This window comes from Lotus japonicus, chromosome 3, assembly GCF_012489685.1.
Source record: "Lotus japonicus ecotype B-129 chromosome 3, LjGifu_v1.2".
NCBI lineage: Eukaryota > Viridiplantae > Streptophyta > Magnoliopsida > Fabales > Fabaceae > Lotus > Lotus japonicus.
This window is the reverse complement of record NC_080043.1, coordinates 38,597,728-38,616,725: the sequence shown is the minus strand read 5'-3', so window position 1 is coordinate 38,616,725 and position 18,998 is coordinate 38,597,728. Positions and strand designations below refer to the sequence as shown.

General features: G+C 40.3%; 1 protein-coding gene across 1 annotated transcript; it reads left to right on the top strand.

The window, feature by feature from the left end:
• Positions 1-6,340: 6,340 nt before the first annotated feature.
• Positions 6,341-8,903, top strand: LOC130744105 (homeobox-leucine zipper protein HDG1-like). The gene is made up of 4 exons (XM_057596298.1): positions 6,341-6,625; positions 8,320-8,483; positions 8,582-8,699; positions 8,772-8,903. Exons 1-4 carry the CDS (start codon positions 6,341-6,343, stop codon positions 8,901-8,903), a joined length of 699 nt encoding a protein of 232 aa, XP_057452281.1.
• Positions 8,904-18,998: the final 10,095 nt, after the last annotated feature.

Below are 18,998 nucleotides of genomic sequence, written 5' to 3'. Positions count from 1 at the left end.
TAGGGACCTTTCGTGCATTTTGATTAGCTAGAGGACTTGCATATCTTTTCTATTTTAATTTAAGGTTCTCTTTCCTAATTAACTCTTGAAGCTTCTAGATATCTCCTTTACTTTGTGCCTAAGTTACCAGGTCTGAAACTGATGAATGAGGAAGGTCAAGTGGCTTGGTGCCTAAGTTACCAGGCCTAAGTTACTTTGGCTTCGTGCATTTTGATGAATGAGGAAGGTCAAGTGGCTTGGTGTATTAAAGAAAGGGTTAAAGAGGCTTGAAGAGGAGTTAAGAGGAAGTTCTAAAGGTTTTCCAGCGAAGTCAGAGCGCCTAGGCATGCTCCATAATTGGCGCCTGAGCGCCAATTCCAGCTCAAAACCAGCTAGGCGCCAATTACCTTCCAGAGAGCTGGTTTTGAGCTGGAATTGGCGCTCAGGCGCTCTGCATTGGTGCTTGAGCGCCCAGGCTGGCCTGTTTTGCTTATAAATTGGTTTTTAGACATTTCTTTTGGGACCTTTTGTCATTTTATCATATTTTCATGAGTTAGAAGAGAGGGTTTGAGTTATGGAGCTTGAGGAGATTTCTCTAAGTCCTATGTTCCAGGTTTCATCTTTGCTTTCTTGCATGGATTTCATAGCCATGCTTGGCTAAAACCCCTTTTGCTTTGGGTTCTTTGTAAGACTTTGAATGTTTTAGCTTTCAATCCTTTTCTATTCAAGTTGTTCTGAGTAAACCCTTGAATCTCACTCCTATGCTTTATCTTTCAAGCTTGAATGCATGCTAGCTTTTTACTTTTCTATAATCATAACGATAGTTTGTTATAGAATTGGGACTTGTTGTGAGATTACCTCTACTATACTTGCTGCTAGGAATAGAGGAAGGGTTTGGGTTTGTTGGCCTGAAATGTATGCTTAGTGTTATCAAGGAATTGAACCTATCTTTTGAACTTGACTCTTAAACTGAATTTGCAATCTTATTCCATGAGGTTCGATAATTTAAAACCGGGTAGATTCTGTACACTTGCAGATTGACCAACAAGTTTTTGGCGTCGTTGCCGGGGAATTGTTTTATGATTTTTGGTTTAAGCTTTTAGTTTGTGGTTTCATTTTTTGTTTTGAACTTGTCTAGAATTGGTGCTACTAATCTTTCTCTGTTTTAAGTGTCATACTTACAGGTTTCTCTCAAGAGAGACACCGTCATGGGTGGCCGTATGACGGAGGAGGAAATGCAAGCCTATATTGAGCCAAGAATCCAAGAGGGTATCACTCTCCGATTGCGAGAGCAAGAAGTTGAGAATGCCAACCGAACTCTTCGGGAACTTACTTCGGGGTCAATGAGCTTTGACTATCCCGGAAGTATTGTCATCCCCGAAGGAGTGGGGAACTTTGAGTTGAGACCGGCATTCATCAACATGGTGAGCCAAAGCCAATATGGTGGAGGTTCCTCGGAAGATCCTCATGCTCATATGGAAAGGTTCATCTGTAATTGCAACACTTATCGGGTGATGAATGTTTCTTCGGAAGCAATTCGGTTGAGCCTATTTCCCTTCTCTTTGAAGGTCGCAGCAGAGGATTGGCTTAACTCACAACCTCAACGAGACTTGTACTAAACTGACCGACCAACTGGAGGCTCAAGAGGGCAAAACGAAGAAGATGCTTGATAAACTCACCAAGGTGAAGTTGGGGCTGATAAAGGCCAATGAGAATGAAGGGAAACTTGAGATCCGCGTTCAGGAGCTAGAGCGGGATCTTGACGCCAAAGGAGGTATTGCTGCTTCCTTAGAGGAAACTCTTGCCGCCAAAGACAAGGAAATTGCTTCCTTGCGTGACGAGTTGGCGAGCAAGGGTAAGGCTCTTGCGGAGGCCACATTGGACCTGGTGTCCAAAGGTAAACTCGCTGCTGAGGTGGATGCCCAGGCCGAGGCGCTCAAGAAGAAAATGAGGGAAGAAGCTACCCAGGCGGCGGCCAAAGAGCGCGTGCGCGGCTTCCTTATTCCCAAAGCTCAAGTTAAGCTCCTTCATGAAGGATCACGCGCTTACCACTACGCCAAAACCAATTGGTGTTAGTGAGGGCGCAACGTTATTTCCTTATAGCGTAGCAGACAACGCCCCGTTTCGAACGCTACCTAGCAGGCAGGATGCTGGCCCACCTGGACCCAACAATCCCCCCCCCAGCACCTGCCAGCCAAACTCTCTGCACAGCATGCCTTCCGTGGGATTCGAACACGGGACCTGGCTTTGATACCAATTGAAGGATCACGAGCTTACCACTACGCCAAAACCAATTGTTGTTAGTGAGGGCGCAACGTTATTTCCTTATAGCGTAGCAGACAGCGCCCCGTTTCGAACGCTACCTAGCAGGCAGGATGCTGGCCCACCTGGACCCAACACTCCATCCTTCTTCCGACCTTGGTCCTATGGGAATTTTCAAGAAGATTACCCCAACCGGGCTGGAAGGACCAGAGGATCCACCGGAGGCTGCCAATGTTGATCTGGAGGACGATCTGGAATGAGAAAGAGAATATAACGTTAATTTAAAAAAAAATTAACTGATAATTGTAATGCAAGTACTGTCTTCACCCGCTAGGCATGATTAATGTACTTTCCGCGCCAAATTAATTAGTTTGGTTTTATTTTAAACTTATTTTTGATGTTCTTTCCGCATTATTCCCCGCGCTTCATTCTTAAATCTGAATTACGTTTGACGACATTGGTGGTGTGCCGGTTTAACTAGGACTTTTTATCAGTTTTTGAACTGAGGCTTTGTTCACACACTTTTCCCGTAAGATCAGGTGTGGCCTTGCCAGTTTTCCTAGCCAGGACTTATGGTGGCTGGGGTCATAATGGCCATGTCGGTTGCCCGAGGCTTAGCCTAGTTAGAAATGCTCGCCCATATTTCGGGGAGGCTTTTTGGATAAGAAGCTTATCCGCACACGCCGTCAACGGGTGACGGCGAGTAGAGTCGGGTTTTCCGGAGCGATCCCCAGACATCAAGGTCGTGTTGGGATCGCCACCTTCAGGGAATTTTTCCAACCTTGCACTCACCGCAATTCAGTGTGATTGAAATTGCTTGATACAATTTTTATATTTTCAATCAGACATTATAGTCAACAAACTCCAGAGATGGAGAACAAGAACGTGTCTTTGTTTTTACAGTTTAGACGTTTTAGCCAATAAACTCCCGAGATGGAGAACAAGAACGTGTCTTTGTTTTTAATCCTGCAACTATCACGAGTCTTGCTCTCTCGGCCACCGCTGCACAAAGCTGCTCCTTTCTTCAATCCTCAGCTGTAGTAGTACCGTAGGCTTGTTACGTTCCAAGATCATGGCACTCGTTTCCCATCCAAGCTCTCGAGGTGATAGGCCCCTTTCCCTAATTCCTTCAAGATTCTGTAAGGGCCTTCCCAACTTGGGCTCAACTTTTTCCCCACGTTTCCAGTCCGCCTCTTGAGAACCAGGTCTCCCTCTTGCATCGACCGCGGGCGAACCTTGGTGTCATACCTTACCGCAGCCCGCTGCTTCATCGCTCCCTCTCTGACACGTGCATCCTCTCGGGTTTCAGATAGCAGGTCAAGTTCTACCGCTATGTTGGAGGAGTTCTCGTCCTCAAGCCGTGGCTCTGTCCGCCATGAGCTGTTGTCTATCTCTACCGGCAGCATGGTGTCCGCCCCGTAAGTCATCTTAGAGGGTGTTTCGCTTGTGGTTGAATGTGGCGTCATATTGTAAGACCAAATCACGACCGGATGTTCGTCCAGCAAGGCCCTTTTCGCCTCAGAGAGTCGGCGTTTTATGCCCCGCAAGATCACCTTATTTGCCGACTCCGCTTGGCCATTGGTCGGGTGGTGCTCCACCGAAGAGAACCTCATCTGAATGCCCATTTCCTCACATAACTTCCTTGTCTGATTGCTTGTAAACAGCGTTCCGTTGTCAGAAACGATCGCCCTGGGACCCCAAACCTGCACACAATTCTTTTCCAGTAGAAGTTCACGATTTTGGCTGCGGTGATACATGCGAGGGGCTCCGCCTCTATCCACTTTGTGAAGTAATCCACCACCACAAGAATGAACTTAATTTGTAACCTGGAGGTTGGGAAGGGTTCGAACAGGTCGACTCCCCACATAGCGAAGGGTCACGACGCGCTGATTGTGGCCAACTGCTCTGGCGGTGCCTTGCGCAAGTCCGCAAACACTTGGGTCTTTTCGCATTTTTTCACAAACTCCGAGCAGTCATTCCTCATTGTGGGCCAATAGAAACCCGCCCTGAGGACCTTGCATGCCAAGGACCTTCCCCCGATGCGACTGACGCAAACACCCTCATGGACTTCTGCCATGAAGGCCTCATACTTTTCAAGTGGAAGACACCTTAGGAGGGGCGAACTAAATCCTCTTCGAAATAGTGTGCCGTCCAACAGCGTGTAGTGTTCCGCCTTTCACCTCTGCTCCCTCGTGTATTTCACCAACTCACTTGGTTCCCTTGGCAAGATGCCCACGATAGTGTCCATCCAAGTTTTCGGGCGTTCAACGCAGCCCACAAGTTCAACTCCTATACTTGGATTGGCTAGTGTCTCCTGAATCACACTCCGATTGTTCCCAGGCTTCCGAGTACTTTTCAGTTTTTCCAGGGCATCCGCCCTCTGATTTTTCGTTCTTAGAACAAACTCAACCACCACTTCCCGCAGTTGTCCTATCAGTAGTCGCACGCGCTCCAGATATTTTACTAGAATATGCTCTTTCACCTGAAACACTTCATTTACTTGATTCGCAACTAGCAGTGAATCTGTTCTAACCAGCAAACTATCAATCTGAACCTCGATAGCTAGCTTTAAACCTGCAATTAACGCCTCTTACGATGCCTGGTTATTGCTCACCTTGAACTGAAACCTCAGAGATTGCTCAAGTATTAGTTCCCTGAGTCCTTCCAACGTCACTCCTGCCCCGCTTCCATTCTCATTCGAAGACCCATCAACAAACAGCGTCCACTGTGTACATACCCTCTCGCCAGTTTCCGGCGTTAACTCCACCACAAAGTCCGTTAGAGCTTGCGCTCCAACCTTCCCCCTTTTGTCATACTGCAAGTCATACTCTGATAGCTCGACTGACCAAGCAACAAGCCTTCCCAACAAGTCTGGCTTCTGTAGCACCTATCTCAAAGGAAAATCAATTCTTACCTTTACCTGAAAACTCTGGAAGTAAACCTTAGGCGTCTGGCGGTCACAAGCACGGCGACTGCCGCCTTCTATATCTTCTGATACTTGGTCTCCGCCCCCTGAAGTGTATGGTTCACAAATTAGACTATTTTATGCTCGCCATCCACCTCTTGAAGAATCACCGAGTTGATTGCATGGTCGCCGAAAGAAAAATACAAATGCAGAGGAAGACCTTGGGTGGGCTTGGATAGGACGGGCGGTGCGGATAGCAGCTCCTTAAGGAGACTGTAGGCTTCCTCGCACTCCGAGTTCCACTCGAATGCCGCGTTTTTCTTAAAGCATTTGAAGAACATGGCTGACTTGTCACCCGAGTGAGGGAGGAATCTCGAAAGGGCTGCAATCCGCCCCGTCATACGTTGTACCTCTTTCAAATTGCTCGGACTCTTCATCTCCTGTATTGCTTTGCACATGTCTAGGTTGATCTCAATCCCTCTTGATGTTATCATAAAACCCAAAAACTTTCCTCCCTGTATCCCGAAGGAACACTTCTCTGGATTGAGCCTCATGTTGTGCTTCCGGAGTTCGCCAAAAGCCTCCGACAAATCTTCATGGTGGGTCGCTCCCAGAGCAGACTTTACGATCATGTCATCTACGTAAATCTCCATGTTTCTCCCCACCTGGTTGGCGCAGACCCTGTCCATCACTCGTTGATATGTCGCCCCAGCATTCTTCAATCCGAACGACATCGTCTTTTAGCAGTAGTTTACCCTAGCGGTCATGAAGGTCATTTTGTCCTCATCTGACGGGTGCATCTTGATTTGATGATAACCTGACTAGGCATCCATCAAGCTTAACAACTCATTGCCAGACACCCCATCCATTAGCTTGCCTATACACAGCAATGGGTAAGAGTCCTTTGGGCATGCCTTATTCAGGTCTGTGTAGTCTCCGCACATGCGCCACTTCCCATTTGCCTTCTTTCCCATCACAACATTCGCCAGCCATGTGGGATACTTGATTTCACGAATAAACTCTGCCGCCAGTAATTTATTTACCTCCTGTTGAAAACCCTTTTCTTTTTCTTCGCTCATGCGCCGACGCGTCTGAGTTTTGGTAAGGGTTTCTTGCTTCCCTTTTGATCCTGTCTCTGGGTGGTTTTTGGAGGCTTCTTCCTTGAGGTTCAGAGGTTGGAAGGTTGATAGGTCCATGGTAATTGGGGCTTTTTCTTTCCCATTTTCCCTTGCTGATTTTTCTGTGTATTCTTCTGGTTTTGGTGGGTGTGTTTCTGATGGTATGTCTTGTGGAACGGTTGCTGAGGGTATGGTTGCTAGGTCTGTAGAAGCTCCCAAGCTTCCTAAGTGGCGAGGCCGCCCTATCAAGATTTCGATTTGGCCCCAGTTTCAGGGGAAGCAGCGTTGCCTTCTTGTCCCCGTGGGCGCCCGAGGAAGAAGCAGATATCAGTTGTGGAGCCTGAGCTATGTTCTTTTTCAGGTCTTTTGGCGTATCAGTTGTGTATTGAATTGGTCCCCTTTGAACTTACTATTGCGAAGGGTCCTCCAGGTGTTATCACGAGGCCAGGGAGGCTTTGGCGATAGGGAAACATATGGGTTTGTGCTATGATTGATCTGAAGAGGTTTCCTTGCAAGGCATTGCTGATAACATTAGATCTCGGAGGGATAGGTATAGTTCATTGGTTAGGACCCTTTTTGGTTTGTTCCTAGGTCGTGGGGCTCGGTTTTTGCGCTTCTTATCTAGGTTTCTTTTTTTTTGGGTTGTCTATATTGCTTGGTGGTTTGCTTTTTGTTGCGCAAATCTCCACATTGCTCCTCTCTTGCTTGTTAGGCTTTGAAATATATATATATAAATATATATATATATATATATAAATATATATATATATATATAATATTATCCTTTTCCTGTCAAAAAAAATGTAATAGTTAAGTTGACTCACATTAATAAAAATATTAATTATTTATTAATAACCATTTATATTATTCATTATATTGATTTCTAAAAAAAAATTAATTTCTCATATTTAAAATTAAAGAGTAATATTATTTACATTTTAATTATTAATCACAACTTTAGCAATATTTCCAAATAATAATAATAATAGTAATAAAAATGATAATAATAAGTAAAATTGACTTGACATTTACATTCAAAACAATAACAGTTAGTAGTTAATAATTTTTTGTATTTTTAACTAATTTTTAAATTTCTCATATATCAAAATTAAGATTATTACAATTTCAATTTCAATTATCAATCACAAAGTAAGGAATTTTTTAAGATTATGAATTAAATTAATTGCTATTCTAATATATAGTAAATGTATTAAGTATTAATGTTAGGATAAAAAAGTATTACATTTAAGTATATCTAATAAATATATATATATAATTAAAATTAAATTTAGTTTTACATTAATACAAATATTAATTATCTATTTATAACTTTCATAATTTTTTATTGAAAATATTATTATTTGTATATTAATTATAAAAGTTATTATACCTATAATTAAAAAAGTCAAATATAAGAAGTAACTATTAATATTAAGTTGAGAAAATATATAAATAATTACTTATACCCATTCAATGTTATTAAATATATTAATTAATAGTTATCAAATTTTTAGTTTCTTATAAAATATAAAATTATTAAATATTCACTGAAAATTGTTAGAATATTAAAATTATTAAAAAAAAACAAAAATATATTTATATATATAAGTAATTAAGAAATAAAATTATTTTATAATAAAATACTATATATTTACACAAAAGGAACTCTAATATTATTTATTTAAATTCAAACACAATTGTTTTTATATTTTATGATTAAAAATATTTTAATTTTGATTTATTTGAAATATAATATTTTTTATATAATATTAATTTTTTAAAAATAAAATACGTGCATCGCCCTAGTATTATATCTACTAATATATATAATTTGACATATTCACCATACAGCACGACATACAATCTCTAGGAGAAGAGAAGAGAAACTAGTCCATTAATATTTTAACATGTATCCACTTTATACTTCATCTTCTATTTTGTTTTTATGTCATGTTGAATGGATTTTTTTTAGGTTTACTTGTTATTGATTATGAATTGATTTTTGTATGTTATTGTTGATGTCGTTGTCGCTAACGGAACTATACTGCATTGTAGCAAGGGAAAATGGAGGGCAACAGTGAAATGAGGAACAGCGATTACCAAAATAGGAATGGACGTGATATCTCCAAAGGAGCATTTGATGATAATCTACATGCAGGTGGTGGCCAGCTCCGAAAAAGGAAGAGATTCTCTCCTCAACAAATTAAGGAGCTTGAAGAGTATAGCTTTGTGAAATTATGCAATTTTTTCTACAATTGCAATTTACATGTTTAGCAGGCGTGTTTTTCATTTTGGTTATTTCTCTTAATTGTTTTAGTGTGTTCAAGAAGACTTCTTATCCTAATGAGATTGAAAGATCAGATCTTAGTAATAGACTTGGCTTGGAGAAAAAGAGCGTTGCGTTCTGGTTTCAGAATAGAAGAGCCAAATCGAAGGTAAATTGATATTCATTAGTATTTATCCACCTGGTTGTTGATATATTAAATTGATTTCTTTCCTAAAATTAGAAGGAAAATTTATTGTTGGAGAATGAGAAGCTCCGGGCAGAAAATCGTGTGCTGAAGCAAGCCATAGCTGATTCAACTCTCAACAACTGTGATGGCCCGATAATATTTAGTAAGCACTCAAATTCAATGTAATTTTCTATATGGACAATAGTGTTTTTTTCTAAAGCAAAATTAATTTAATGCTGAAAAATTAGGAACAACAATTCGGACAAACCGCCCAAATAAAACGAACAGAAACCCAAACCAACCACACACAAAAAACCAATCGAAAAAAAACCAAAACTAAACCCCACTACCCTTATCCCACATGCTAGGATGATTAGACTTGATTTTGGTTATTAAACCCTTAATCATTTGATATTTTCTCCCTCTATGTTTCCACCACCCCGTGTGCTTTTCGGAAAGCCAAGTTCTGCGAGCCCTAGTCATCACCCTAGACTCCCTTTCGATTGGTTCAAACTGCCACTTACTAGCAGCTGCTTGCTCCTTGGGCTTATTTTTTCTCCCTTTTGACGACCTCTCTTTATGTCGCTTGTCGACAAAACCCTCTTCTCTTTGGGTCGCCCTCTCCTGTACATTACCAGCTCTACAAGAGACTCTTGAGGGACCTCATCAAGAAACCCATCCAATAGATCTTATCCTTCTACCCTATCTATAACACCATCACCCAACGTTGTATCCTCATTCCTCACCCTCATCACATCGCAACATAGAATTCCCAAGCATTTGAATGCATTGTTCCCTCGCCGTTAAACTTGGTTGAGCGTTAGGTTGGAGCCCATCTGAGTTGCGAGAATCCTAGTTCCAAATCGAAACAAAATTTGCACCTGCTATCAAGCTCTTAGCGGCTTTAGATCTTGTCGCTGTTGATTTTTTTGTTGAAAAAGAACCTGACAGCCCCAACGAAGCGTGCTTTGCACCATGCAAGCCCTGGCTCCGTTGGGAGAATTGTACCTCTACGCACCCATCCATTCCAAGCTACCAATCGACCCCATTCAAATACAAGCCACAATCCCTATGACTAACCCATTAATTAGGAAGCCATTGATAATGTCTCCACAAATGATGATAGCCCCCATCATACCCCACTTGAGGCCCCCTTGATACAGCCATGGTGCACACTAAAACTAGAAAGCAATCACCACCCCATCATGCACTTCAAGGAGCCAAAAAATGAACCTTTTCTGCAAGGCCTTCCCATCCTCTCGCACCCCTGTTGATGACATGGTTTCTCTACGACCTAAAAAATCTCCTGACCCTAAGGACCCTCTATCTCCTCCTCCATAACACCGCTGTTTTCCTACATTTTGTCGTTAGTCGCTTCTAAAGACACATAAGTATGACCTGCAACAACATTATATCCGCACTAGAACGATGCCGCCCTTTCCACGTGAATAACCTACCTCTTACCCCCCCAATCAACGCACACACTTTGCATTGCTTCAATAAACTGTTACTCACTTCCATCGAAATTCTAGCAAAATGAAGATTGTCCTTCTTCTCCTTTGTATTGTTAAACCGAAAAAATCTCACGATTTGATTACCTACCACTGCAAAAAATGCTTGTGCCAAGCCACCGTAGGAACCTACCACAGCCTCACACACATTAAGCAATTCTTGGCCTTCAAGAAATCCAAGCAAGGCCGCACTGACTCGAAAATGTCCTCCAAAGGGATCCTAGACTCTAACAAATAGAAATCCTTACCTGAATTGGACTGAAACTCCAAAATCGCTTCCCTTGCGTCGAACGTCTTGATGTAGAAAAAATAGAAGCCCTCTAACCTACATTGTTCATCATGAGTATCAAACAAAGTCTCCTTTGCAACTCTACTTTCTTGATATCATAACCAAAACATAATCCTCCTGCAACAAAACTACCTACCTGCCACCTCCATCAAGATCCATTCCTTTCTCGATATCTTTGTGCAGCTTATTTCTTTCGCCATCTTAAGAAGACATCATCTGCTTCTCCTTATCTAAACTTTCTTTCTTCTTGCTCTTATCCTTAACGTCATATTTAGATTTTGAGACGTCTAAAAACGCGTCATCCAAACACCAACCATTAAATATCTTAATAGCTGACCAAGCTTCTGCGTCGAAGCCATTGAAAACAAATCCATACTTGAAACTCCTCCCCGCCTTTCTCCAATTCTGGACGTACAAATATTTCACCTTCCCCACTATTGAAAAAACTGCATAGCGGTCATTCATAAAACTAATTCTTCGAGACTCGGTAATCACATTAAATTGGTAGGTCTCTCATAATAAATATTTCTTTAAACGCACTGCTCCAAAAATCAAACACTAAAATAAATGGTTAAAGAGTTAAACTATTTACCAACTATGCTAGACCTTGTTGGTGAAACCGGTAAAACTTTCATATGAGGGAAATTATGTGAACCACAGATAATTTTTTTACAAATCACAAAGTTAATCATAACGTTCATGGATTGTCGTGCGCTTCATCGAATCTTCTCTTATGTATTGTAGCATCATCGAGACACACACAAAACTCTCAAACTATCCGCAAAAAAAATGATGTTCCATGCATGGATAGGAATTTCTAAAACTTAGATCCATAGAAGTTGATTGGATGCACTTGTCTAGGAAGTGATACTTCGTGTAAATAGATTCAAACTTTTTCAATAGATATTGAGCGTAGTACTTAATTAAGAGAGACGACTCATATAATTAATGTCTTATGGTTTTTTGATAAGAATGTGACTTTGAGTTCTCTTAAAACCTTGTTTCCTAATCCCATTGGGCACCCTCTACCTCCCCAAAAGTATAAAGTACATAGCCTCATTTACTATTTGACCTAGGATGACCCTAAAATATAAGATTATTTTCTTGTAATTTTACTTTACTTTATTTTATCAAACAAAGTTATTTGAGTGTTTTGCTGATTTTTGACTTATTTTCACTTTTAGGCTTTTTATGATTGTTACTGATTTTTATGAATTATTTATTGAATTATATTTTTATCATTTTTATTTGGTTGCAGGTGATGTGGCACATGGGCCACATGATGAAGGGGAGAACCACAATGTTTAAAACCTTTTCTTGGCTTCACGTATGCTTCTTCTTCATCTGATTGGTGGAGATTGATGGAGGCATACTTGGAGGCTGGAAGAAAGGATTTCTCAAAGTTGGATTCTTCAATGTTTTTTTCCTTTGATCATGTCTATTAAACCCATGTTTGGTTAACTTTCTCTTTGCACCGTGGTGGTACGCGGTAGTTGATTTTTTTAATTACTATGCTTTGTTACATTTGTTTTAAATATGAGTTTATATTTTGAACTATGATTTTATTCCCCGTTCTTTTTATTAAATCTATATGTATGTGGATATTTTGTTTCTTCTACGCAATTGAGAATATGTATATTTGGTTAATTGCGGTTTTTGATGAAAGGAAAATAATTTCCCTAATTTTTAAGTATATGTCTCTGAATGCATATTTTCCTGAGGCTAAATATTTGTTCGAGTAAGATCTATTTGATTGCATATTTGAAAAACTGTATTTAAAAACTGTTTTAAGAAACTGTTTTTGAAAACATCTTTTTAAAAAATTGTTTGAATTAGATGTTTTCCAATATTAAAAATATGTAATCTGAAAACTAAGAACGAAAATAAAAAAATGATTTAGCTGTTATGGTATTTTTGTTTTATAAACTGAAATTGTGGACTATTTTCAAATACAGTTTTTAAATTTTCAATTTCTAAAAACAAAAAGTAGATTTTAAAAACTGTAATCAAACAAGTCATTATTTTGTGAGTATGGAGAGATAAAAGATTATTTGAATTATTTAGGGTTTTATTAATTTTAAGGAAAATTAGTTTCAAATTTTTTTAAGGAAAATGATAGTGGCACGAGAATTAGTTTACGAAGCCAACGAATGTATACAAATTAGTGGGTTGAATTGGTGTAATTATTGTTGGGTCCCAGGCTTCTCACTAACATTAATTTCTAATTTTAAATAATATTTTTCCTTATTTTATTTAAATAGAGAGTTAAAATGAAATAATTATTTTTGTATAAATAAATTAAAAATCTCAAAATTGGTTTGAAAATTTTGATTCAGATATAAATTTGGAATTTAGAAAATAATTTTAGAATTCTTAAAATTTATTATGAGTTATCACTTTAAAATCAATTTATGAGAAGAATTCATTTTAAATAATTAGCACATTGTATGAGCCGAAGAATTTCGTGGTTTGTAGGGTATATATATATATATATATATATATATATATATATATATATATATATATATAGAGGATGATAATTTTTATTTTGAAAATTAATTAATTATTTGTAATGTTTTCTTCTAATTAAAATGTCAAGGAAAAGTCAAAATTATCTCGTAATTGTGTAGTTGGGCATAAATATTCGCATATAGTTGGGATGGATAGACTTTTATTTTTTTTTCCCTTGATGAATGTTCAGTTTTATTATGAATATTAGTGAGTTTAAGTTTATATTTAAGAGATAAGGAAATCAGGTTTAATTGATGATAAGTGATAAAATGAAGAAACAAAATTGTCTTCTATTTTCTCTAGTGTTGTGCGCATGATTTGTTGGTTTAGGGGGTTGAACCTCTTCCTTTCCTTCTCCTACAAATAGAGACCTCTAAGCAGGGTTACTCATTCAGAAATTTCACTCTTTTACTTCCCCTTCTTGGCTGAAATTTTCCCTTCCCTTCATTAGAGAAATTCTTCAATTTTTCTTCCTTGTTCAAAAGCATCTAGGGTGGGTTTTATGCGCTTTTTCTCCTCCTTTGCTTTCTGAATTCATGAAGATTTGGGTTTTAGAGGTTTTTAAAAATCCTTTCATCTTATTCTTTCTTTTATAGTGGAACATGTTGCTTTGAAAAGTTGTTTTTCCAACTTTTCTTTCCCCTCTATCAGGTTGCAAGTTCCCTATGGAGAGTTGGATTTCATTTTGTTTGTTTCACATCTTGTATTGACCATGTCTTGTTTTTCACCTGAGTTCTCCCTATAAAAAGAACATACAAGGTTATATGTTTTAATGATGACAAAGACTATAGAAGCAATGACACTATGAAGATCATAGAAATATTGTGGAGTCCAAGAAAAGCCGATACAGACAAGAAGACTGAATTAAAGCAAAAAAAGGACAGTGAAGAACCTTCAGCTTAAGGAAAAAGAGAATATCTACATGAAGAATATGAAGATCAAGACAAGTCTAAGCAAATACATTGAAAAACTACAGCAAGACAAGGTCACAGATGAAACATCAACAGACTTGATGACAACGGACAAAGCATTGAAAATATCCAAGACCTCCATGGTACAAGTCTGCAAGCTTTGTCTGAAGACATCGTCTGCATGTGCAACAAGTCTGCAAGCTTTGTCTGAAGACACAAAACCATCACCTGAAGACTCCAAACGAAAACCAGTTTTCGCGTCACTCTTCCATGAGTGACGATTCCTTCCAACTCCTATCACCTCTTGAGTGGGTGACGCAGACCAATTTTTTTTTCCTATATCTTAGTCAACCTCTAGGGTTCCCTTCTCCTAGCCTCTCTAGCGGCGGCCATGGTTGTTTTGGCCAGCGACGGCTTGGGGGAAGATTCATAGCCCTGCTTCAACGTTTTTTTATCTCCTCTACTCTTGAGTGGGAAGCCTTTCGTCTACGGCACCAAATGAATATGAAAGGAGGTCTTCTCTGCTCGAGTCTCCCTATCCCAAGTAGATCCGATGGCAGTTGCAGGTGAGGCGACAACGTCTAGAGGCAGCTCGACGACTGAAGACAACGAGGCTGAAGAAGGAGACACAGAGGAGGTCTGGAGCAGCCCGATTTTGTCTCTAGACTATGATGGAGAGGAGTAGGATGCAGGGAGAATAGGGGACGAGAGGGGCGGTGCGACTCTGCTCTCCGAAGGGCCGCAAAGTAACGCTCCTACACTCTTTGTTGACAATATCGAAGAGGATGTAGGTTACCACCACATCCGAGGCATGTTTTCTTTGCTAGGTAACATTTCATGGGTATTTGTCCGGCGATATCGCAAATTTAGGATACGATTTTGATTTGGATTCGTTCGATCTCTCACCCAAAAGCAAGCTTCCTTTGCTATTGCTGCTCTCGATGGCCTTAAGGTGGAATGGGCTCCTCTTTCGGTGGCTCCAGCAAGATTCCCACGCGAAGACCTGCAACCCTCTGTTTTCCAACCCCGTGCAGGAAGAACTCAAATTCAGTTCATGAAAAAAGAGATAGTTAAGGGAGAAGTTGAGATGGTTTCGGTACTTGTCAGAGGGTGCTTTTCGGGGGATAGAGCTCAACCTGCCTTTCTTTTCCCCGAGCTAGCTCTACGACCTCTTCTAGATACAACATCTGTCTTTAGGGATGTGTACTCTTTGCCTTCTCCAAGGAGCGACTAGGATAGCGGAAATTGAGTGGGGGACGACCTTGGGGAGGAGGTGATTGGCGTCGTCTTTGATTTCTAGTTTACTTTTTGGGAAGGGGATAAGCCGACTTCGCCCAAAGTGACTACTAAACTGCCAAGACCAAGAGGCCAACCAAAGAACAATGGGGCTAAGGGAAATGAGAAGTGTTGGTCAATTCGCAAGTGCACGAATACCTCCGGGTTTTAAATTATCGAACCACAGGGATTGTGAGTGAGAATTACTGATTTAAGCCTAGAGTTTGCAAGTTCTTAAGACAGTAAAATTCAGAAATTGGTTTTGGTTGATTGTGAGTAAAGTTTTGCAAAAGAGCAATGTTGATAATGATGTAAATAACAAATGATGGGAAATTGCCTTGGGTGTTTGATCATCTAATCCATTTTAGTCCACCTATCCTATGCATGTGAATCCTTGATTTATATCTTGTTGTTATAGCCTATGTACTTACTAGTTGATTCCTCATAAAAGTAATTCTCTCAAATTGAAAGATAAGCCCAATTCCTTGTGTACTTAAACATTCATAAGAGGTATGATAGCTTAATTATTCAGGCCAACAAAACCCTACCCTCACTCTATTCCTAGAAGCAAGTATAGAAGGATCTATTCCAATTCATGTCCCTAAATCATAACAAATTTCCATTCTATTATAATCTAGCCTATAGCAAAGGTGCACCAAAGCTAAACATGCAATAAGGAATTGAAATACAAGATTGAATCAAGACTCATGCATAGAGATAGGATTTATAAACTAAAGTTTCATAGAATCTCTTAACCCAAAGCAAAAAGTAAACTAGCCACTCATGGCTAGTGAATTCATGAAGAAAATGTAAATAAAACCTGAGAAAAAGTACAAGTTGGAAGCCTCCCTTGGCCCCAAAGTTCTCCTCAGCTCTCAAACTTGACAAAAAATGAGTGAAATGACAAAATGTATCAAAGAAATTGGCCTAAGCCTTATTTATAGGCTGAAACTAACGAAACTGGGCGCTCAGGCGCCAATTCAGAGCGCCTGAGCGCCAATTGCATGTTGAAAAACATGCTCTCTGACCCTATTGGCGCCTAGGCGCCCACTCCCAGCGCCTAGGCGCTCTAGCTCGCCTGAAAATGACTTTTTGGCTTCTGAAACTCCTCTTTTCAATTCTCTTTATGTTCTTCATCAATTCCATGCTTCTTGGCCTTCCTTCTCCTTCAGTTTCTGCACTCCAAACCTAACCAACAAGACAAGGAAGATTCTAGAAGCTCCAAGAGCTCATTAGCACAAGAAGTCCCTCATAAAACACAACAAAACCATGCAAGTCCTAAACTTTACTTAAAATGCAAGAAAACTACCTAAAAAACTACTAAATTACCAAAACGAAATAAAAACTAAAGAAAAGAATAAAAATGCATGAGAATGCATGAAACACTACATGAGACTCAACAAAAAGACTCAAAACAACCAAAGAAATGACCCTAAAAACACTACTAAAATAGGGTCATCACACCACTATACTCAACGACAGCTCGCCCTCGAGCGTAAAAAACACTCGCTTGCCCTCAAGCGTAAAAAATGCTCCCACACAAGTGGTCACAACAAGGAATACTTCACAAAAACAGGGGGACAAAGTAATCACAGCTAGTTTCAAGAGAAAGACCCAGCAACCTACTTCATGCATCCTTTGAAGAGAGAAGAGTGTAGAGTCCATTCATGAGAAGCATTTAGAACTAAAAAAACCCTAGGATGAGATGTTCATTTAGTGCACTGAGCACACAAACAAGTTCATAGGTCCTGAATGTCATTCACTCAATAGCAACAAAGATCAAACATGCAAATATTCAAAGAGACTTCCATAAGGGTTGAAACATTGGCTAGGTAAAACATGATGGTGGTTGGTCCCTAAAGGAAAACTAGGCTTTCAAGCATATTGAGTGTGGTCCTCTTCTAATAACCCCGGAGCTTACAACACTTTTCTTTGCACAAGTCTCTTGCACCCAACTTTTCAAACCCTTTTTTTCTTTTTTTTTCAACTCCAACTTTTGGTTAGGAGTTCTTTTTCTTTCTTTTTTTCCACTGTTTTTTTTTCTTTGGGGCAAGAGACTATTTCTCATTTTTCAGCTCCACATGACACAACAAGAACCATCACTCCCCCAATATTCCATCCAAACAACCATCCCAAACTTTTGGCTACAAAACGATTCTCCAATTAAGCTCAAATGGGACAACTAAGGGCAATGTTCAACCACGAACTCAGAATCTCAAGAAATCCTATAAGTCTCAAGAATAAAACAGAAATCACTAAGCATGCTATGAGTGAAATTAACGCAGAACCAAGAATTGCAAGTGAGTCAGGATCCACCAGAGAATTTTATGGTGAAGGGTCAAAGATAGACCCTTAATGGACTCACACCGACTCCTTTCTCAAGAGACACTCGGAAGACCGAAGTCTCCTCCTCTCTTCCCCAACATGCAATCACTCATCCCCGAAACAACAACAAGTATTCATAAAAGCATTTTCAAAAACAGCACTAGTAGGGAAGCAAACCTATAGCTAAAAGCATGTGAGTATAGGGAAGTAAAGACCCAAAAATAAAACCAACTAAAACAATGCATGATCAAAAGAGAACAAAATCTATAAATTGAAAATATGCTAAAAATGCATGACCTAAACTAAGAGTAGAGTTACCTCAGCACAATCACTCCATGGGGTCATGGTCACCCCTTCCATCGCCAAAATCCGGATGAACTCCGGCATCATGCATCAAACTCAAGTCTATCATCCCCTGCTCCAAGGTATTAAAATCCAAGGGCCCATTGTACCTGGGGTCTGATGTGCTACCTCCCCTCCAATGGAGGTCAAGATCCCTGTGTAGGCGATCTTGCCTCAAAAACATCCGCCCGAAAGCGGCCTCCATCCAAGCAGGAGAAAGGTCAGCACGTGGTGGAGTAACCACCTCATTCACCACCTCAACATCCTCTGCTTCCTCCTCTTCTTCTTCCTCTTCTTCTTCATCTTCCCCCGCTGGCTCCTCAGGATCCTCTTCCTCTTCATCCTCTTGAGGCATCCTTGCTGTCCATTCCTTATAAAGTTGAGTGATCCTCTCCTTACTGAGCAGAGGTGCCACAGGCAACCTCTTCTCAATAACATGGACTGGCCTCCCACGATGCAATAGATAGCAACCAACGTAACCACTCTAACTTCAGATTTGTTAGAGCTAGGGATGAGGGAATCCTGCAAAAACTCAGCCCAAACTCTAGCCAGCGGTGTCATATCCTTCCTCCTCACAAAAATAATCTCATCATCAACTGCTTCCCAGTCCCGCCCAGGCCTAACAATCACTGCCTTCATGTCTTCCAAGATCTCCGGTGACTTCTCCTTTAAGAGCTCATGATAAGTGTCCTTCTCGGGGAAAAGCTCCTTCTCTTGGTCCTCCGTGAGGAGACCAAGATGCCTGCGAATGACTGCTGGATTGTAGTCAATCACATCTCCCCTGAACCAAGATGAATTCACCTGTGGCCTGGACCTGTCCTCTTGATTGTCACAGTAGGTGTTCGCGTAGAACTCCCTAACCATGACTTCACAAGCAAACGAAATGGGGTTGACCCAATTCTTCCACCTCCTAATCTCCATGGCTTCTTGCATGCCCAAGAGGTCTCTTCTTCCCTCCCGATACAAAACTCCCCGCTCCTTCACACACTCCTTGTGTGCTAGGTGAGCTCGGTAAAACTCCTCCTTAACCGCTGATAGGAAGCGGGAGCGATCAAAACTCCGGGAGGTGGAGGAAGAAGCTGCAGCTCTTGTGTTGGTTCTTGCTCTTTTCACAGGC